The sequence below is a fragment of the Dipodomys merriami genome, unplaced genomic scaffold (assembly GCF_024711535.1).
Source record: "Dipodomys merriami isolate MVZ:Mamm:240054 unplaced genomic scaffold, mDipMer1.0.p SCAF_64, whole genome shotgun sequence".
In the NCBI taxonomy this organism is placed as follows: domain Eukaryota; kingdom Metazoa; phylum Chordata; class Mammalia; order Rodentia; family Heteromyidae; genus Dipodomys; species Dipodomys merriami.
In genome coordinates, this window is record NW_027206224.1 from 4,023,358 (window position 1) to 4,043,208 (window position 19,851).

Genomic DNA, 19,851 nt, shown 5'->3' on the forward strand with positions numbered 1-19,851 from the left:
CCCTAGTTGCCAGATGATGACTTCTGGGAGGGAGGACATCACCTAGGCTGTTACCTTCCCTCTGAGCCATCAGCAGATCCTTCACTGAGCCCCGCGGGGTCCCCCTCCCACCCACCCATCCCCACCCCATCCTGAAGCTCAGCCCCAGCAGGTGCAAACCTGGGTGTGGGGGACTGGCTCAGAGGAGGAACCAGCTTCCAGCGCCTGCTCCTGGCCCCCACCCTACTTTGGGGCCTTGTCTGCTTCAGTATCCCGTAGAGCCTCTGATTATTGCACCCTTACTAGGCTGCTGGGGGGGCTCCCTAAGTTCCCCGTGGAATGATTTCTAGACATCGTCTTGCCTGGGAATCCCACAAAAGGCGGTTTGGGAGAGGGGGCTGCCAAGGTCTAGGCAGCGGGCCCACTTGGGTGCATTTCATGAATTCATCCATGAACTATGGAGCTGCCCACGGTGGTCATCTCCAAGTCCCCGTTTGATCGAGGGACCTGGAGCTTAAGGAAACAGGGACATTCAAAACCTGCTGTTTCAAAACCCCAGAGACCTGCCTCTCATTGGAAATTGGTCCTCAAAAATAAAACATGATGACAAAGAGGTATGCCTGTTGTTGATTCACCTTGGGGAGGGAAGCAGAGGAGGGCCTGGGGTCAGGGCACAAGGAAGAGAGTCAGCCACATGCTCTGCAGGAATGGGGTGTGTGTGTGTGTGTGTGTGTGGAGACAGGCAGGCTCCCCAAGGGGGGTGGTATAAAGGCCAGGCAAGGAGGCTGTTGGAAGGCAGGAAGAGGGAACCCTCTCCACTCCCAGCTTCCTTTGGCAGCCATTCATCCTGCTTCTCTACTGTGTGGTTTACCCCTACCAGGACCCAGGCCCCCATCCCAGCTGTTGTGGGGGTATAGCTGTGCTGTGGGTCACAGGCCCAGAATGAAGAGGAATCTGAGTCCTGAGAAAAGGGACTTTTTGTGAAGCCCTTTGTCCAGCCCCATGTGTTTCCTTTGTGACTGGCCAAAGGAAAGAGCAGAGCAAAGAGGGTCAAACAGGACCAGAGGGCTAGGACTGGAGTCTATAGGTGTCCAAGCCAGGTTTATGTCTTCTGCAACCAAGAGGTGACCTTGATCTTCCTGAGCAGATACTAGTGGATACTGTAGTGGAGTCTGTAGAGAATGGACATCCTTGTCGATGAGTGGATTCATCTATAAGCCATGCTCTTTGGCAAAGACAGTCTGTGTATGTTTTGGGGTGGTGGAGGGTGTGTGTGTGGGGTGACTCACTCTGAGACCTTGCAGGGGGATCTAGTCCTAAACAGTACACTTCCTTCCACTACCTTCTCCCACATGAGCATTGATCCAATGGGAAATCCAATGGGCTGCATAATGTTGGCTCTAGCTTCAGGGAGTTGGATTATGATTCTTTGCCTACTTATCTCTCTCTCTCTCTGTCTGTCATTTGTCATCCATTTATCTACTTATCACACATCATTGATTTATCATTTCTCTATCAATCATCTATTGTTTGTCTATTACCTATCATCTATCTATATATCTATCATCTACCATCCGTATCTAGCATCTGTTTATCATCTGTCATTTGTGTATCCATCATCTATCCATATCTATTATCTACATTTATGTATTATCTATTGTCTATCATCTGATTATCATCTATTTATCTATTTATCATGTGTCATTTGTGTATCAATCATCTATCAATGATCATTTGTCTATTGTCTATCATCTGTCTGCTATTTATCCATCTATCATATACCTAGCTATCATTTGTCTATCAGTTATCTACCTACCTATCTCTCTGTAATCTGTCTGTCATCTCTCTCTTTGTCTATCTATCTACAAAAATGTGTATTGGTATGACTTACTTGAAAAACAGAACTGGAAGTGGAGCTGTGGTTCACAGTGGTGGAGTGCTAGCCTTTATCGAAGGAGCTCAGGGACAGCACCCAGACCCTGAGTTCAGAAAACAGAAGAACATAGAAACTATGCACTATCAGTATTGAGCTTTCCTTTGTCCTCTTTCTCTTTAGTTGGGCATCTCTCTAAGTATCCTTAAATGGGGAGAACTTGCTGACTAGCCATCCCCCACCTCCCCCATGTCACACCTTGAATGGCTGCCCAACATTGTACAGATGGGAGCAGGGTTTTTATTTAACCAGCCCTCTACTACTGGGCACTTAGATAGCTTCTGTTTTCCATATGTCTAGACAACCCTGCAATGGGCCTCCTGAGTGAGTTTGTGCATGTCGTTATGGTTATCCTTCACGTCAGTGGGTAGGTCTGTTTGTTTTTAGGGTGTTCTGAATGGGTTTAGATATATAGGAAGAGCATGTTCTGGCCCCCAGGAAAGCACAGTGGTATCTGGTCTCTGCCCCTTGAGGGTGAGGGTTAGGAAGGCAGGAAAACCATTGCCGCCATTTTTGTGAGGATATATCTGTTTCCTGTGAGTTTTGCTGTCGGTGTTCTGGAGCATCTCATGGTGGGGCTAAGGGAAGGAAAAGACATGGGCTCCTGCGGAGTTGGGCAGGGAGCACATCTTCTAAGGCCACAAGCTCAGAGCTGTCTCGGAGCTGACTCAGAGGGAGGAAACTCATAATGCTGGAGCAGCGCTTCTCTGCAGAGACCTTGGAGGGTATTGTGTTTTTCCCTCCCATTTTACAGATGGGGAGAGGCTGGTGGTCCATGCCTGAGACCCAGAATGCTGAGATCTGAGGATTCAAGTGGTTTGAAGCTGGCCTACACAGACAAACCTGTGATACTCTTAATCTCCAATTAATTGGAAAAGAGCCAGAAGTGGAGAGGAGATGTAGCTCAAGTGGCAGAGTACCAGCCTTGAGTGAAAAAGCCAAGCAAGAGCGCAACACCCTGAGGTCAAGCCCTTGTACTTGGCACCTACAAAGACGTTTACTGAACCAGCAGTAAGCTTGCTTTTTCATTCCAATGTGGCTGCCTGCCTCCTCCTCCTCCTGCTCCTCCTCCTCCTCCTCCTCTTTCATTTTAAATAGTTGTTGAAAGAGGTTTCAACTCAAAAGTCAGCATGAGTACAAGGCATCTTGATCAATATCATCCTTTCTAATGTTCTCTTCCAGAAGGGGGTTTCTTATGATGAGCTTTGTCTTTTTTTAATTTTATTTTTAATTTTAAGTATAGCCTTGGGCTCTAGAAGGGAGAGCGATGGATGTGGGCTGAGTTGATTCTACATGGTTTCCTGGAAGGAAGGCATAGAGCAGAACCCAAGGATGAAGAATAATTGGGTAACATGGGCAACTTTAAACAAGAGAAATAAAAGTGACATTATTTCTATGGTCAAGATCAAATGCAACATCACATGCCAAGTGGTTAGTATGGTTTCTGACACGTAGCAAAGTCTCAATAAATGTTGCTTCTAAACATTCAATGTCTGTAAGAGAGCAAAGAAAAACATTGTTCTTAGGTTTCCTATTTGCTTTTTTGTTCCCCTGGTCACAGGACTGAGCTATCTTTGGTTATGAAAATAGATTTCAGTGTTCAGAAGAATGTCAGCTGCCAGACTGACAGTTTTTAGAAGCACATTTGAGTCTAATTTGAAAGTTGCTTTTAAAATTATATTGACCAAGAAGTAGTGTATTCTTTTTTTAAAAATTTATTTTATTATAAAGATGCTGTACAGGGGTGGTTACAGTTACCTGAGTGAGGCAATGAGTACATTTCTTGTCGAGCATTGTTACCCCTTCCCTTGTTGTTCTCCCACTATCCCTTCCCTCCCTCATCTCCCTCATTCCCTCCACCCTAAGTTGTAAAGTTCATTTCCAATATACTGTCTTGTGGGTATCATTGTTGCAATGGGTCATCCTGTGTCCTTGTTTCAGCGTTTTGTTATTCCCCTTCCCCTCCCCAAATTAGACAAATGTATATACAAGATGCAGGGTACCAAAATCAAGAATGGATCAAGAAAATGTGATGTGATGTGTATGTGTGTGTGTGTGTGTGTGTGTGTGTGTGTGTGTGTGTAAATTCTATGCTTCCATCAGAAAGAATGACACCAAGCCAGGTGCCCGTGGCTCACGCCTGTAATCCTAGCTACTCAGGAGGCTGAGATCTGAGGATCATGGTTCAAAGCCAGCCCCCGGGCAGGAAACTCTGTGAAACTCTTATCTCCAATAAACCACCAGAAAACTGGAAGTGGTGCTGTAGCTCAAGTGGTAGAGCGCTAGTCTTGAGTTGAAGAGCGCAGGGACAGTGCCCAGGCCCAGAGTTCAAACCCCATGACTGACAAAAAAAAAAAAAAAAAAAAAAGGGGCTGGGAAGGTGGCTCAGTGGTAGAGCGCTTGCCTTGCATGCCAGAGGCCCTGGGTTCAATTCCTCAGCACCACATAAGAAAAAAACCGGAAGTGGCGCTGTGGCTCAAGTGGTAGAGCGCTAGCCTTGAGCTGAAGAGCTGAGGGACAGTGCCCAGGCCCAAGAGTTCAAGACCCACATCCAAAAAAAAAAAAAAAAAAAAAAAAAAAAAAAAAAAAAAGAATGACACCACCCTATTTGTTAGGAATTGGAAAGACTAGGAAGAATTATATTAAATGAAGTAAGCCAGAGCCAAAGAAATATAGGTCCCATGGCTTCCCTTATTTGCAATAATTAGTATACATTTAGGATAATTTTACCAGCTGAGCAGAAAAGCTCAAACGCTATGTAATATGATCATTTAAGATGATGCTGAGTGAAATAAATGCCGAGATATCGACACAAGGTCTTTGTTGTTATTGTTTTTAATGTACTATGTGATTTTTTTTGTTTCCTTTGTATGTTCACCCCCATACAGTATATCTCCAGAAGTATTGTATTCTTATAGTATTACAATTTCTTTGTGTAACTACTTAATAATAACAACAATAATAAAAGATATTGGCACCGCCTGAACTCAAGCTCTGAAATGAATCGTCAAGAATGAACTCAGATAAAAATCTCATGGGCAACTCCTATGATCCTCTTGGGTTTCCTGTCCACAGGACAGAAATTCATAGCAGAGTCACATGACAGAACAGAGCAAGGAGAATGAACATATTACAACTATGGCAGTGATAGGACCAATACATAAACACAGGATCAAGTGACAGAAAGCAGACGATGTATGACTCATTGATCTACAGTTTCAAAGCAGGGAAGACCAGGAAGTGTCTATGGTGGCGGCGGGGAATATGGTGATTGGATGTGGGCTCCTGGTGTATGGGCAATGCTGTTTGTTGATGTAGGTTTTGGGTACTGAAGTGTATTTTCTTTTTTCTTTTGCCTCAAATTCTCTGGGCAGTATACTTTATACTCCTGTGAAATTTAATGTATGGCTGTTATACTTCAATAATCAGAAAACAGGATGGTCTGTCTGTATGCATGGAACAGCAGAGGCAAGAGAGTTTGACCGTGGAGGATAAAGAGGAATACAGAATTGTAAGCAGGAGAGGCAGAGAAAAAAAATGCATTCTGTTCCTAGAAGAGCTTTCTTTCTAGACTCAGTAACAAAAATAGTTTTTTTCCCCTTGATCTTTTTTTTCCTTTAATTTATTTTGAGATAGCTCTCAAACATTGGAGATCTCCCAACCCTGATTTTCTCTGCAGCACAGATACTAAAGTCAAGTTAAGTCAGCCTTTTTAATTTTAATAATTTTAGACTTACAGGAAAATTATCTAAATGCTCCCAGAAGGAGAGTCTTCATTGTCAGTAGGCAGGGCACAGATCTGAAAAGACCTCTGCTTGGCCTCTTCCTTTAATTTTAATTTTTTAATTTTGGGGTAATACAGTGGTATGAACTTAGAACTTTGGGCTAGCTAGGCAGACCCTCTACCACTTGAACCACACTTCTAGCCCTATTTTTTTAAGTTACTTTTAAAATATAGGGTCTTGTGTTTTTGTCCAGGCCAACATGAAGTTTGATTCTTTTATTTATATTTATATTTCCTGGGTAGGCTGGCTGACAGGCATGTATCACTGTTTCCAGCTTTTCTTTTCCTTCAACTTGGTTGAAATGAGGTCTTGTTGTGTGTTGGGGCTGGCCTCAAAGCTTGGTCCTCTCAATCTCTGCTTTCCAAGTAGCTAGGATTATCAGTGCTAACCACAAAGTTCAGCTGGCTCCCCCTAATGTTAGCAGTAGGAATAACCATGAACATAACCAAAACATTAACATTGTACTATGTGTGACTATCACCAAACGATCTCCAATCCTTCCTTTCGACTCCAGGATCCAGTTCAGGACCCCATATCCCTTATAGCTGTGGTGTCTACAGTCCTTTCCTTTTCCCTCCCCCATCATGGCCTTGAGTCCTATAGGTATAGGTTTTGTAGAAGCTTTTTTACTTACTTCTGATTTCTAACAGTTGAAGTTTCTGGAAGTTTGCCCTTAGGGCAAGCTCTGATGGACAACATGCAGCCTCTCCCTCACCCTTCAACTTTTACTTTGCTTGGTCGTGGGTTTTGAACTCATAGTCTTGTGCTTACTAAGCAGGTATTCTATCACTTGAGCCACTCCACTAGCTCCTGTTTGCATTGTCTGTTTAGGAAGTAGAGTCTTGCTTTAAGCTTGAGCTGGCCTGGACTGCAATCCTCCTATTAGCACTTCTCTGAGTAGCTGGGATGACAGGTGTGTGACATCATGCCCAGCCATTGGTGAAGATGTAATCTCTTTAACTTTCTTGTTTTGGCCTGGGCTGACCTCAGACCACCAATCCTGTATCTCCACCTCCCAAGTAGGTAGGATGACAAGCTTGAGCCACCATAGCTAGCTGGATAAAGATTCCTTTCTGTTCTGCCTTTCCATGTATCTTTCTTCTGGTTCTTCCTTCTACCTGGCTGTCTTTTTAGGTAAGAGAGTGATGGGGGGGCGGGGAATCCACATATGACAGGCCAGGTACAAACACTGCCCAGGAGTTGTACATGCTGCCCCCTGCCTGTACCGAGGAGGTGGGTGATTCAGGAAGTAGATCATGTATGTACACACAGTGGGATCATGTGACCCACAGGGCAAGGAGCTGGAGGAGCAGCCATCAATGGTGACAAAGGATCAACCCCCTCTCATTAAGAAAGTCATCCTTGGCAGAAGGTATAGCTCAGGAGTATCAGACCTGCCTAGCAAATCTGAGGTTCTATGTTCAAACCCCAGTACTGCCAGAAGAAAAAAAATCCATCCTTTTCTGCTGAAGGATGATGGAAGAAGAGACTAGAATATATTTCTTTGAATTCATCCACTCATTGTCTTATATATCTGAGCAAAGTAAAGCCTGGGTTACTTGGTGAGCTTAGTGGTACTGGGGTTTTGAACTTGGAGCCTGGTGTTTGCTAGACAGGTGCTCTACTGCTGAGCCATGCCTCCAGATAGCTTTTTAAAAAATTGTTGCTTTAATGAAGTCAGCCAAAAGAATGGGATGATTCTCATGCATGTCCTACCCTCAGGGTGGTCATGGAGGGACACAGATACCCAGGGGATCCTAATGCCATACATCAAAGGCTTGAGGAACAGGCAGAGAACCATTGGTGTGTGGCAGGGTGTACAGCAGACCACAGCAGGTGATGCTCGAGGATTTAGAAGTTAGGCAGCAAAGAAGGAATGACCACTGTTCCAACCAGGGGAGTAGCACTAAGGCCTGGAAGCCCCCCATGCTCTCTCTCCTTCATTTATCCACCCATCCCTTTGCTTGGGGCCAGCAGTGTGCTAGGCACAGGGCTATCTAAGGAGAAGCAAACCTGGTGTTGCCCAAGAGTCTTATAGCCAAGGTGGTGAGATGGGCAATTGTTATGAGAGCAGACGTATACACACTGCCTTGGGGCTGGGGTGAGTATGTGAAGGATAGTCAGGGAAGGCTTCCTTCCTGGAGGAGTCTTAGAGGTGGAGCTCAGCAAGTGAAGAATTAAGTACATAGAAGACATGTGCAGAGACATAGAAGAGCATGTGCAGAGGCCCAGAGATGACCTGTTTCTTCATTTACTCACTATATGTATGCATTTGACAAAGCTGTATTGAACTGTAGCTGGCTGCTGGTATTATGCTCAGAGGTTATGAAGTGAGTAATTATAGTGATGCTCACAGTCCAATGGAAGTTTTCTTTGTTAACTTGAAAGTTTCCTGCTTGCTCACTGTTAGACTGTCAAATTGCTCTGTTCACCAATATCGTGGTTTGTTTAAAGGAAAAAAAAATTAAAGTTATTTACAATAAAGGCTTATCATGAACAGGATTTAACAGTGCTTTCAAAATACATAACTCAGCTAGGGTGGCTCATGTCTGTAACCATAGCTACTCAAGAAGCTGAGATTTGAGGATAGTGGTTCACAATCAGTCTGGGCAGAAAAGTCCATGGGACTCTTATCTCTAATTAATCACCGAAAAGTAGGAAGTGGAGCTATGACTCAAGTAGTTGAGCACCAGCTATGAGCAAAAAAGCTAAACAAGATCTAGAGGCCCTGAGTTCAAGCCTCACAAAAACAAAACCTCTTATACATACATAAATACATAATACGTAATACATACACACACATACATACATACATACGTACATACGTACATACGTACATACATACATACATACAACTCCTGCCAGAGTGTCCTGGAGAAAGGTGGGTCCTTCTAGTCTAGCTCACCCAGAACTGGTGGAAAAAGAAAGCCCAGGTGAATTGTGGCAAACAAGATGCTTTAAGAAAGAATACTTTTTGTATCCACGGATTTTGAGAAGGTTTTGGACAAACTAATAGGCCTAGAATATTGTGTCAGATTCACTGTACTCATAAACTGCTTGGGTGAATGTCAACTCCTTTGTACAATGACTTCAAGATAATCAAATTAATATATCTATAAAAATCAATCAAATGCAAAAATAAAAAGGGGTATTTCTTGTGTCTGCATACGCTTTCAAGTGTTTTTCAGACTTTTGGAGGCTGTCAAATGCCGGCTGTATTATCTGTTCTCAATCAGAAGTGTTCCCTGAGCTCAGAGGTAGGGTTTTGTTTACTTCCTTAATGTGAGACTCACTTCCTGCCCAGAGCCCCATATGAAACAGAAAACCCCTGGCCCAGTTCAGCTTCCTGTGTAAAACATCATTAAACATCCCCCCAGCAACCATTACTCAGAAACATCTTAAGTTAACTTGCACCTCTTGTAACTTGAGGTCCTAAAAGGCCTGAGAAGCCAATCCCTGAATATGGATGTACACACAGATAATCTCTGGATTGGCTGAAAGAAACTGGTCCCAGCTGTTTCTTCTGTCCTAGAAAAAGAGACCCTGGGTATATCCACGCATTGCAGAATTTTATGTAGGTCATTTTCCTTCATCCTCTAGATCTGGAAAGTTGCTAGAAATTTGGGTGTGAAGAAGACCAGAGTCTAAGATATTTAGGTCTCACAGATCATACTCAAAGAAACATTTTCTGAAATAGAGAAATAAAATGAATTAATGCGTCAGTAACACTTTTTTTTTTCTGACTTCAAAAGCAGCTTAATTAACTTAAATAAAAACCATCAGAAACAATGAGAAGTGCAAGACACTATGTTGAAAACGAAGTTTACAACTTGGGAGGAGAGGAGGGAAGAGCTGGAGATGTGGGGAGGGAAGGGATGGTAGGGGAAAACCAAAGGAGGAGGTAACAATCCTTGATAGGAAATATACTCATTACCTTACTCATATAATGTAACCCCTCTGTACAGTATTTTTACAATAAAAAACATTAAAAAAACCAGCAAAGCCTCTGTTGCATTAAATTTTTCAGTGTTCAAAATTTGATGTTTAAGAACAAACTTTGCTGGAAGTGAAGTTGTTGCTCAAAGTGGTACAGCACTAACCTTGAGCCAAAGAGCTCAGGGACAATGCCTAGGCTCCGCGTTCAAGACCCGCCACTGACAAAAAAGAAAAAAAAAAGAACTTTGCCAATCAGTTCACCATGTTTTCAGTGACCAAGAAACGGCTTATAAATTAACATTAAAATAACTTTTTTTCTGATTCTAAAAATACTCACTGATCATAAAGACGACAGAAAAAATTCATAATTTTGTAACCTGAAGGTGGAGGTATAGTAGGAAAAATTGGGATCTGACTGTAACTCATGCTCTGGGGTTCTGTGTATGAGTTGGTGTGTGTGAGTGTATGTTTTCTTTTTCCTCTCCAATTCACTCAGCCTAAGATGACTGCAGAGCACCATGACATTTTAATGGCCACTAGGAACTGTTTTAAGGCTCCATTATGTTTACTTAACCTGTCTCCTATTGTTGGTCCTTTATATCGTTTTTCTTTCTTTCTTTGTGAATAGCACTGAACTTAAAACATCAGGGCAGATGTACTCCGTGCCCATTCTCAGGCTAGCCTTTAGAAGAGGGCTGCTGGGTATCTGGGCGGTCTCTGATTGTGAAAACAGAGGCTCAACATGTCACCTCCAGGAAACTAGGGTGAGTCTAGAGAGTTCTTTGCCAGGGAGCCTGAGGTACAGGAATTGTGGCTGTTTCTGGCCTGGACTCACTCCTCAGGGCTTGCCTGGGGAAGCAGGAGGTGGTGAGCTGTAGATACTGAGGCAGGTGCTCTGTCCCCCCGTCCCCCCCCCCCCCCCGCCCCACTGCAGGGCAGGGAGGGGTGGTGAGGTGCACTGGGTTTCCTGCTCACAAACCCAAGCACCAGTGGCCAGGTGCAATTGCTTTTGTGGGTTGTGATTTTCAGTGCTCACGGGGCGGCTGGGGGCTGCAGGTAACTCTTATCCTGGGACGGGTGGCAAGGACACAGCACCAGTTTGTGTCCCAGGACCCCAGGACCACCTCTGGTACTCAACCAGGACTTTGGTAAAGGTCAGAAATTTGTTGACTGAATGTGCCCCCTAGTGGCCACCAAGTGTAGCCATCTTCCAACCACAATTTCAACCCCAACTTTACCTCTGCATCACAATGTGACTCTCATGCCTACTCTGGGTCTCAACTTGATCATCTGTGAAATAAAGTCATACCTTGCTTAGCGAGGAGGGAAGAGCTCAGGGATGATGCATCTCTTGCTACTTTTCTTTAGGTCAAGCTGGGAAACCAAAGACAGGGATGTTTTGATTCATCTGGAGGTGACTTTTGGGCTTCTTAGAGAAGGAGAGATCTCATGGGCTCCAAGGCTGGTGTAATGTGGGTTCCAAGAGCAGCCCCCACAGACAGGTGGAAAAAAGATCAGCTAGTGAATTGAACTCTGGAAATGAACCTACAACCATCAGGGAGTCTGTCCAAGAAAAGCAGCTAAATGTTGATAAGAATAGCAAGCTTTGTGGGATTCTAACATGTCCTCTACCCAAGCATTCAGTCACAGTGAACACTAGCAGCCACTGGAAGGGCAGAATGGAGGTGGTGCTTTCCCAAATAACTGGTAACAGTCATCATCCGAAGGCCTGGCAATTCCCTGAAAGACCTCACTACAAGACTGCATTTATTTGACCTGATTTGGACACAATCAGTGATAAAGGCTTAACCCAGGAGGTTTCTAGACATTGCTGGCAGCCAGGGCATATTAGAAGATGTCCAAACATTTGCAAAGGAAAAGTTGAAGAATAAGCTGTCCATAGAGGCTTCTGGAAAGCTCTGGAATGTTCTTAGGAATCTAGAAGCCACACTTGTGTAGAGCTGTGCATATGTTCAGGAAAGACTTTGGTTCAAATTGCAAGTGGTGCTGTAGCACTAAGTATGGAGGACCTCATCTGCAGTGAGTGAGAGGGAGCAGCGGGATTCGAAACAGGGACTGGGAGGGCGCTGGGAGGAGAAGAGGCTGGCTGGAGTGTTCTTTGTTGTCTCTTACCATCTGTTTTCTTGGTGACTCAAATGTCTCTTTTCCCTCTGGATTCCTCTCATGATGGTGTCAGCAGGTGTATGCCTGTTTGCATATGCTAGTGTCAATGTGCATGCACAAGCATATAAAGGCATGCATCGTTGCATGTATGTGCATGCACATATGAATATGCCCATATGAACACATATCCATATGAACATGTATAGAAAACACATCCTTGCATGTTGTCCACACATGCTTAACACACATATTTTTATGTATGCATGCCTATGTGTATCAGTGCATGTGCATGTGTGTGCACACATGTGTGTGTGTAAGGCACATGAGTGCAGGTGGTTGGATGTGTATGGAAATATACATGCATGAATATGTATGTGTAAGCTACATGGAAATGCGTGAGCATGTATATGTGTTTCCCCAGAGCTGTCTTTGCTCTAGAAATGGAAGAATTTTGAGATTTTCCTTTATTTAAGTATAAAAAAAATTACAGTACATCTCATGCACCAGTGCGATCAATATATAGTCATTACCTATAGAGCGATTACCATGAGGATAGGAAATAGAAGGTTATAGGAATTGTTTCCCTAACTCAAAAACCTGAACTAAAAGTGTTAATCTAAATAGAAACCTGCTTAGTATGCACAAAACCCTTATTCTCTAAGTCCAAGAGAGTGTGAAGCTGGTAAGTATCGTTAGTAAAAAGATGATCATGGAAAACTAATGATTGGTTAAGCACATGTCAGTGTTATTTACAGTTGCGTGTGTGGGGAGGGGCCTTGCCTGGCTTGTGGGGAGTGTGTGTGGAGGGAGAGGGGACCGAGGTCCAGGTGTCTCCTTCCCCGCCCTTCTGGGTCCATAAGGCCTGTTTGCAGAGCTTGGAGGGGGGAGGTGGATGGGAGTGGAGGGCATGAGGGGGCACTGCCTTCCACAGGAAGTGCTTGAGGGTCGGTTCCCTGAGATGTGGCAACAGTGAGCTGGAAAGGCAGACGGATGGCACAGCAGTCATGGAGTCTGGCCAGACTTGCTGAGGGCAACATCTTGGAGGTTTCCAAGCCAGAGTTGCATAGGGAGAGAAAAAGCAAAAAGGAGAGAGCATGAGTGACCAGGTGAGGCAGAGGTGTGGAGGGGCGGGCTCTGGTTCAGTCTGCCTCCCTCCCGGTGAACCTGGTTGCTGATGGGTAGCTGTCAGATTGTGGGGTTGGGTGGGTGGGTGGGGATCACAGCCCCTTCTAGGCCCTTCTCCAGAGAGGGTGGGTGTGGAGCTGGTCCCCAGTCTCCACTGTCCCTCCAGGATGAATTCACAGTTGCTTCAAGTTCAACAAGCCAGTTTCCCTGAACAGATCAACACTCAGCGGGTCACAGTTCCTGCGGCCATGGCCGGGACGGGGCGGTGGCTGGGTCCACGCAGGATCCCAGGTCAGAAGCTGGCACAGGACCCCTTCCTCCCTGTTGCCAGGCCTGGGGAGGGGCTGGGTAGAGGCCTGTGTGTGTGTGTGGGGGGGGGTTACAGCAGGGTTGGAACTCTTGAGAGCAGGTACGATGGTGTCTCCCTTAGGGACTAAGGCTTCAGAGAGTCTCTTGTCCTCCAGTCATGGGTCTAGCCTTCTGTCTCTGGCTGGCAGGCACCAGGCCTTCCCAGAGAGGGGAGGGGGGTGTCCAGTGATCCTCAGGGAAAGCACCCCCACCCTGCCCCCTTTCCACAAGCATTTGAACAGGCTACTTTGCTTGACAGCTTTTCAGTCAGGAAAAAGTCTTTGAGCTACATCTGTGATCTGGGGGACACAGCAGGGGGGGGGGACAGGTCTGTCCAAGCAGAGACAGAGCAAAGAGCCCTCAAGAATGGTCACTTCCCAGCCTTTTTAGGGGTGCTGGGATAGATTCCCCTGATGTATGGAGGACCTGGAGTTTGCTCCCTGGGGATTCTCAGGTCTTTGGCACCTACAAGGCAGGGGTGAGGGGCTGAGGGGGGGGGACGGTTATCTCCCTGGAAGACTTGGTGAGTAGAGTGGAACTGGCCAAGGCTGCAGTGGGGCTTTAGGGGGACCCTTAGTACATCAGCTCCTCCCTGGGATCGGATCCGTACAGCCCGGCTAGCGTCTTAAACCTGGGCCCCCAGTCGTTGAGAAAATCGTAATCGACGTCGGAGTCATCGGAGCCGGTGCCCAGGGAGCTGAGCGATTCGGCCACCGACTCGGAGCCCTCAAAGTCGTAAATGTGCAGCGTGTCGTAGGGTGGGCCCTCGGCGTCCTGGTCGGCCTCGTCCTTCTTCACCTGGATCATCACGGCCATCTCCCCGGGCGCGCCCTGCGCCCCCGGGGCCACCCGCGGCTGCTTCTGCACCTGGCTGTAGACGGGTGGCCGGGCGTCCAGGGCCACCCGCTGGGGCTTGGCCCGGCCGTGCCGCACCGAGTTGAGCACCGACACGTCGTAGCTGGTCGTGTCCATCTCCCCTCCGCCCTCCTCGTCGTAGGTGACCAGCTGCTCGTGGATCTCCGGCACGTTCTTGCCGCTCGCCTTGGCCTGTTTCCGGAGCCGTCTCCGCAGGAAGATGAGCAGGGTGATCACTGCCAGCCAACAAGAGCCGCACGCGGTCAGGACGGGGTCCACTGCGCACCCGTCCCTCCCACGTCCTCTCCTGGGGCGCTGTGGATGGGCCATCCGCAGTGGGTGCAGCCCAGATGCCTCAAGGGGCCCACTTCACCCATGGGACAGAGTCCCCCACGCGCCCCCCATCCTATGCTTTTTGGCTTCCACGGGTGGTGGTGGGTTTCCTGGGGAAAGTGTGGAGCACACGTGAGAGCCAGCCACCAACTTTATTAAGGTCAGCGTGAGGATGAGACTCGGTGCCAACTGCACTGAATGAGATGCTCAGCTAACCTCACCCCACACCCTGGGTTTTCTGCCCCCTTGGACAGTGGATGCTGACTGAGCCCAAAGAGGCCTCCCGAGCCAGGGTCAGTGGCATAGTGGAGATCAGCTTGAAGCTCTGGGGGGTATGGCTGGGAGAGGGTCTGAGAATCCCAGGAAAGGGCGAATCAAGTGGTACCGAGCTCAAGCCATGCCTTCCACTCTTCTAGCCTTGTAAAACAGGGGTGTCCTGAGCCCCAGTTTCCTTATCTGTAAGATGCTTGCTTGTACATGGCTTCTCTGTTTTGGCAGAGATGGTATATTAATTCTCTCTCTCTCTCTCTCTCTCTCTCTCTCTCTCTCTCTCTCTCTCTCTCTCTCTCTCTCTCTCTCTCTCTCTCTCTCTCTCTCTCTCTCTCTCTCTCCCTCCTGGAGACCTTGTGTTCTCACTTTTGTTTTTCTTAAGGCTGGTGCTCTACCACCTGAGCCACACCTTCTCATCCAGAATTTTGCTGGTTAGTTGGAGATAAGAGTGTTGGGATTTTTTTTTTCCTGCCCAGGCTAGCTTGGAACCTTGATCCTCAGTTCTCAGCCTCCGGAATAGCTGATGTCAGGCGCGAGCCTGTTGCATGGTTGAAATGCAGTTCTAGGGATGGGGGCAACGTCTTGTTTGTCATGAGTTCTACTCATTGTTGGGATCGGGGTCTGGACTCTCACGGAAGGGACGCGCCCAGCAGAGCCACTGGTAGGGAAGCTGGGCCCAGTCACTGCGGTGCGAGGGTGAGCCTCATCACCCAAGGGTTTCCTTGGAGTGTGTGTGTGGGGGGGATTTACACCCCTGGAAGGGGTTCCCCAGACATCAGCTGATGGATCAGCACCAGTGGGGCACCCACTCCCTAGGGAGGGCTCTGAGGCAGGGCCCCAGGCTGCCTTCAAGCCATGGCCGGAGGAAGGTTATTTCTTGAAGAGTAGGGGGAGGGGCTTTGCACCCTGGCCCCTCCCCCCTCCCCCCCCCCCCCCCCCCCCCGCCCCGGCATCCCATTGTGCCTCCTCCCCACCCCACGGGGCACTGACCTGTGATGGTGAGGATGCAGAGGAAGATGGCTACCAGAGCCTGGATGCTAATGCCCACCTGGGCGGCCACCTCCTCACAGAAGGTGAACTCGCCTTGCTCGTTGCATTTGCACACAGCCACGGCCAGCGTGTTCGTGCTTGTCAGGCTGGGCATCCCATTGTCCGAGATGAGCACGGGCAGGTAGTAGACCTTAGCATAATCCCGATCAAATGGCCCATACTTCACCGTGAGATTCGCTGTGTTATCTGCAAAGACCCAAGGCCATACAGTGAGGTTCTGTCAGCAGCATCCCCCACCCCCTTTGCAGGGGAAGAAAGCTGCTCCTTCCTGCAGGAAGCCCTCCTTGATTGTATGTCAGTCCATCCTGGGCTGCTTCTCTACCCTTATGCATCCGTGTGCTCCTAGATCAGCCACCTGAGCCTGTTTTCTTTCACAGTGACTCAGTTTGAGAAAGTGCTTTGAGTCAGCCTGAAAGAATGGCTCAGCCAGAATGTAAAATTCCTGCTCTGTTTTTGTGGTCTCCTAATTTCCCCCCAACACACACGGATCACACAGGCCTTGCTCCTCTGGCTCAACTAATTATCCTGCGGTTTCATGTTCCCACGAGCAAGTGGGAGGTGGGGGAGGGGGTGGGGAAGGAAGTGAACTTGTGAAATGTCTTTGAGTATAGGATTAACTTGGAGGGCTGTTTCTGCTCTCTCTGAAAAGGCATCATAATAAAGGATGTCAACAATTGTAAAAACAATTCCCCTCAGCCACCGAAAGAATGGTTACATTTGCCACGGTCTGTTTCCAGAACAGCCTGACGCCAGGAAGAAACTTCCGTTCAAATAGTGACTCCTTCTCCCCACTCCTGTCATTGTTTTCCTCTCTAAATCTGGGAATGGTGGCACAACCTTATAATTTCAGCTATTCAGGAGGCAGAAATCGGAGGATCACAGTTGGAGGCCAGCTTGGGCAAAAGTGAGATGCCCTGTGTGGAAAAACAACCTAAAAAGCAAAAGGACGGGGGAGCCTTTCTCAAGGGGTAGTGCACCCGCCTAGCAAGGGCAAGGTCAAAGTACCTCCAGGAAAATAACACCACTACCAAAGAACTTCTCCAGGGATTTTTGTTGTTGTTGGTTATGAGCTTGAACTCTGGGCCTGGGTGCTGTCCCTGCGCTCTTCAGCTCAAGGCTAGTGCTCTTCCATTTGAGCCACAGCACCACTTCCGGTTTTCTAGTGTTTTATTGGAGATAAGAGTCTCACGGAGTTTCCTGCCTGGGCTGGCTTTGAACCACGATCCTCAGATCTCAGCCTCCTGAGTAGCTAGGATCACAAGCATGAGCCACTGGCACCTGGCTTTAGGGATCATTTAAACCATCCTAATTTTCAGACTCTTGGCTTCTCCCCCCTCTTTCTTCTTCCCTTCCCCCTGGTTCAGTCACTGTGGACAAAGGACAGACACGCTGCCTTCTGTAGAACCTTGAGAACTTGCAAACAACAGAGGCTCTAAAAGCCATTCGCTGGATTTCAATCAGACCCAGTTGCATCTCATGATTTCTTCAGACTTGCAGGACTTGCAAAGGGAACCTAAGACCAATCTCTTGGCTTGGTCCTTGATTTTGGTGCTTCAAGGCTCAAATAATCCCCCCCCCCATATCCCCACTCCCCCCTGCTAAGAGCCAGCCCATCGCTCTAATGCGTACCATGATTATCCGTGAGGGTGAAGTTGCTGTTGTCTGTGTTCAGGGTGAACTTGAACTTGACATTTTTTGGTGTTATGTCCTCATCGATTGCGGAGATCTGCATGACCAGCTGCAGATGGGGGAGACAGTCAGTGTGGTTTGGGGGTGGCCAGGGGTTCAGTGATGGTGTCCAGGGCTGCCTCTTCTGCAGTTCTAACCTAAATAGTCTCCCAACTCCATTTTTCTACCTCCGCCCTGTTCCCATATGTCTAATCTTCTCTTTAGCCATTCTCCTGGAGCCCCAGTCTCCCCATCTGTCAAATGATCGCCTATTTAGTATTAGTCTCAGGGGAACAAGTGTTTCCCCTGGACTCGGCCAGACTCACTTTTCCCGGCGGCGCATTCTCACACACTTTGGGCTCGTAGGGCTGCGCGAACTTCGGGGCGTTGTCATTCTCATCCAAAACTTCAATGTGGACCTGCACGATGGACTCCTTGCCTGTGGAGAGTCCTGTGGGGAGAAGAAGACAGATTGTCACCACCATGGGCTCCACGGCTGCCCGCCTTTGTTTGTGGCAAGGCGTTCTGAAGGACTTTCCACATTCTGCCAGCAGAGGGCGCTGTCGATCTCCAGAAGAAAGGCCTGCAGGATGGAAGAAAGGCATGTGGAGGAGACCCGGAAACCTCAGGTGAGGAGGGTTATTACTCAGGGACAGGTGCACGGGCCAGCAAGGCACCGGTGGCTCACGCCTGTAATCCTAGCTACTCAGGAGGCTGAGATCTGAGGATCATGATTTGAAGCCAGCCCAGGTAGGAAAATCTGTGAGACTCATCTAATTAACCACCAAAAAGCTGGAGGTGGAGCTGTGGCTCACATGATAGAGCACTAGTCTTGAGAAAAAAAAGCTCAAGGACAGCACCCACGCTAAACCAAAGCCCTGGAACCAGCATGCGCACACGTAGGCACACACACACACACACACACACACACACACACACACACACACACACACAACTCTATTATATTAGAAAATGTTTAAATTAAATTAACAATTAAGTCACTAAACCAACCAAATCAGTAGAATTGATTAATGTGTATTAATAAATAATTATGTAATTATTGAAATAATGTAACCCTTCCCTGGGTTTCTGTGGGATCTTGATACAGTGGCCTGTGAATTTTGCTTTGGGAGGGTGGTTGTGATTCTTTCTCCCCTTTTCCTTTCCCTTTCCCTTTCCCTTCCCTTCCCTTTCCCATCCCTTTCTCTTTCTCTTTCTCTTTCTTTCCCTCCCTCCCTCCCTCCCTCCCTCCCTCCCTCCCTCCCTCCCTCCCTTCCTTCCTTCCTTCCTTCCTTCCTTCCTTCCTTCCTTCCTCCCTTCCTTCCTTCCTCCCTTCCTTCTGTTTATACTCTATTTGGGTTTAAAAATGGCTTTTTATTATCTTTAAGTAGTTACTCAAAGGAGTTTCAATTCAGCATACCCATTTATGAGGACATTGTGTCTTGTACTCAATATCACCCTTTCATCATTCTCCCCCATCTCTCCCAAACCTACCAATCCCCTCGAGTTACCCGATCGATTGTGACTCTGATACAGGTCAAGCATGCGCCCCACCTCCTCCAGCTTCCGCCCCTGCTTCAGTTAGAATTTACACTCTTCAGTTGAAAGCGGCCTCACCGTTTGAACTCTGCCTGTGAGCTGGTGCATCCCTCCCTTCCACAAAGGACTCTTTCCTAGCCATTGCTGCTATTAATCACTTGATACTCGCACAGCTCTTCCCATGAGACTCGCAGGGAGATGTCCGAAAAGCTGTGTTTAGTAAGTACCTTGGGTAGTTTTCATCCTACATGAAAATACTTACCTGTGCAGCCTGCTTCCTACCAATGCTTCTCCAGTGATGATGCGAGTGAAATCCCAGGCTTGGGGCCAGAGATTCTGCATTTCTATCAAGACCTCGGGTTGCCCCCATGCTGGATCACACTTGAGGATGCTTCAGCCGGTGCTAAAATACCTCTAGAGGGCCCCAAATGCCAGATTACACCAGATGTGAAAGAATAAGGCCAAAGGAAAAACGCCCAGGTCCCCTGGCACACAGGAACCACACTCACCATTAGAATCCAGTTCTCTGGCCTCGACAGTCAGGTTATACCAGGGGTAGACTTCTCTGTCCAGTTCTTTCTCGTTGTTAATAGCTCCGTATTTGTTTATGCGGAAGAATTGGCCTTTGTCACTGGTCTTGCGGATAGAGTATCTGCCCGGGGAAGAAAGAATTCCGTGACTTCTTATTGTCTGCTGAGTTCATCCTCCTCAGTATGGTGGTTCAGGCCATTCAAGTCTCTCTCTGGCCTCTTCCATCCCCCCCCCTTCTTACCACTCACCACATGCTGCCACTCAACGTAGTGAGCATGGACGGCCACACACCGACACAGAGGGCGTAAGGGGATTGAGACAGTGGACTGAACCGGGTATCTGAGACTCCATCAACAGCACGTTCAGGCGACTGAG

The 19,851-nt window shown here is 47.5% G+C and overlaps 1 protein-coding gene across 2 annotated transcripts in view; it reads right to left on the bottom strand.

The window, feature by feature from the left end:
- Positions 1 to 9,488: 9,488 nt before the first annotated feature.
- The window catches only part of LOC138815452 (cadherin-5-like), a 36,853-nt gene continuing 26,490 nt past the window's right edge, over positions 9,489 to 19,851 (bottom strand). For both annotated transcript variants that reach the window (XM_070004884.1, XM_070004885.1), the window contains exons 8-12: positions 19,455 to 19,597; positions 17,733 to 17,857; positions 17,368 to 17,476; positions 15,679 to 15,924; positions 9,489 to 14,321 (exon numbers count right to left, since the gene is read on the bottom strand). In XM_070004884.1, the coding sequence (XP_069860985.1) occupies positions 13,804 to 14,321; positions 15,679 to 15,924; positions 17,368 to 17,476; positions 17,733 to 17,857; positions 19,455 to 19,597 (1,141 nt within the window). In that variant the 3' untranslated portion in view covers positions 9,489 to 13,803. The remainder of the gene's footprint in view (positions 14,322 to 15,678; positions 15,925 to 17,367; positions 17,477 to 17,732; positions 17,858 to 19,454; positions 19,598 to 19,851) is intronic.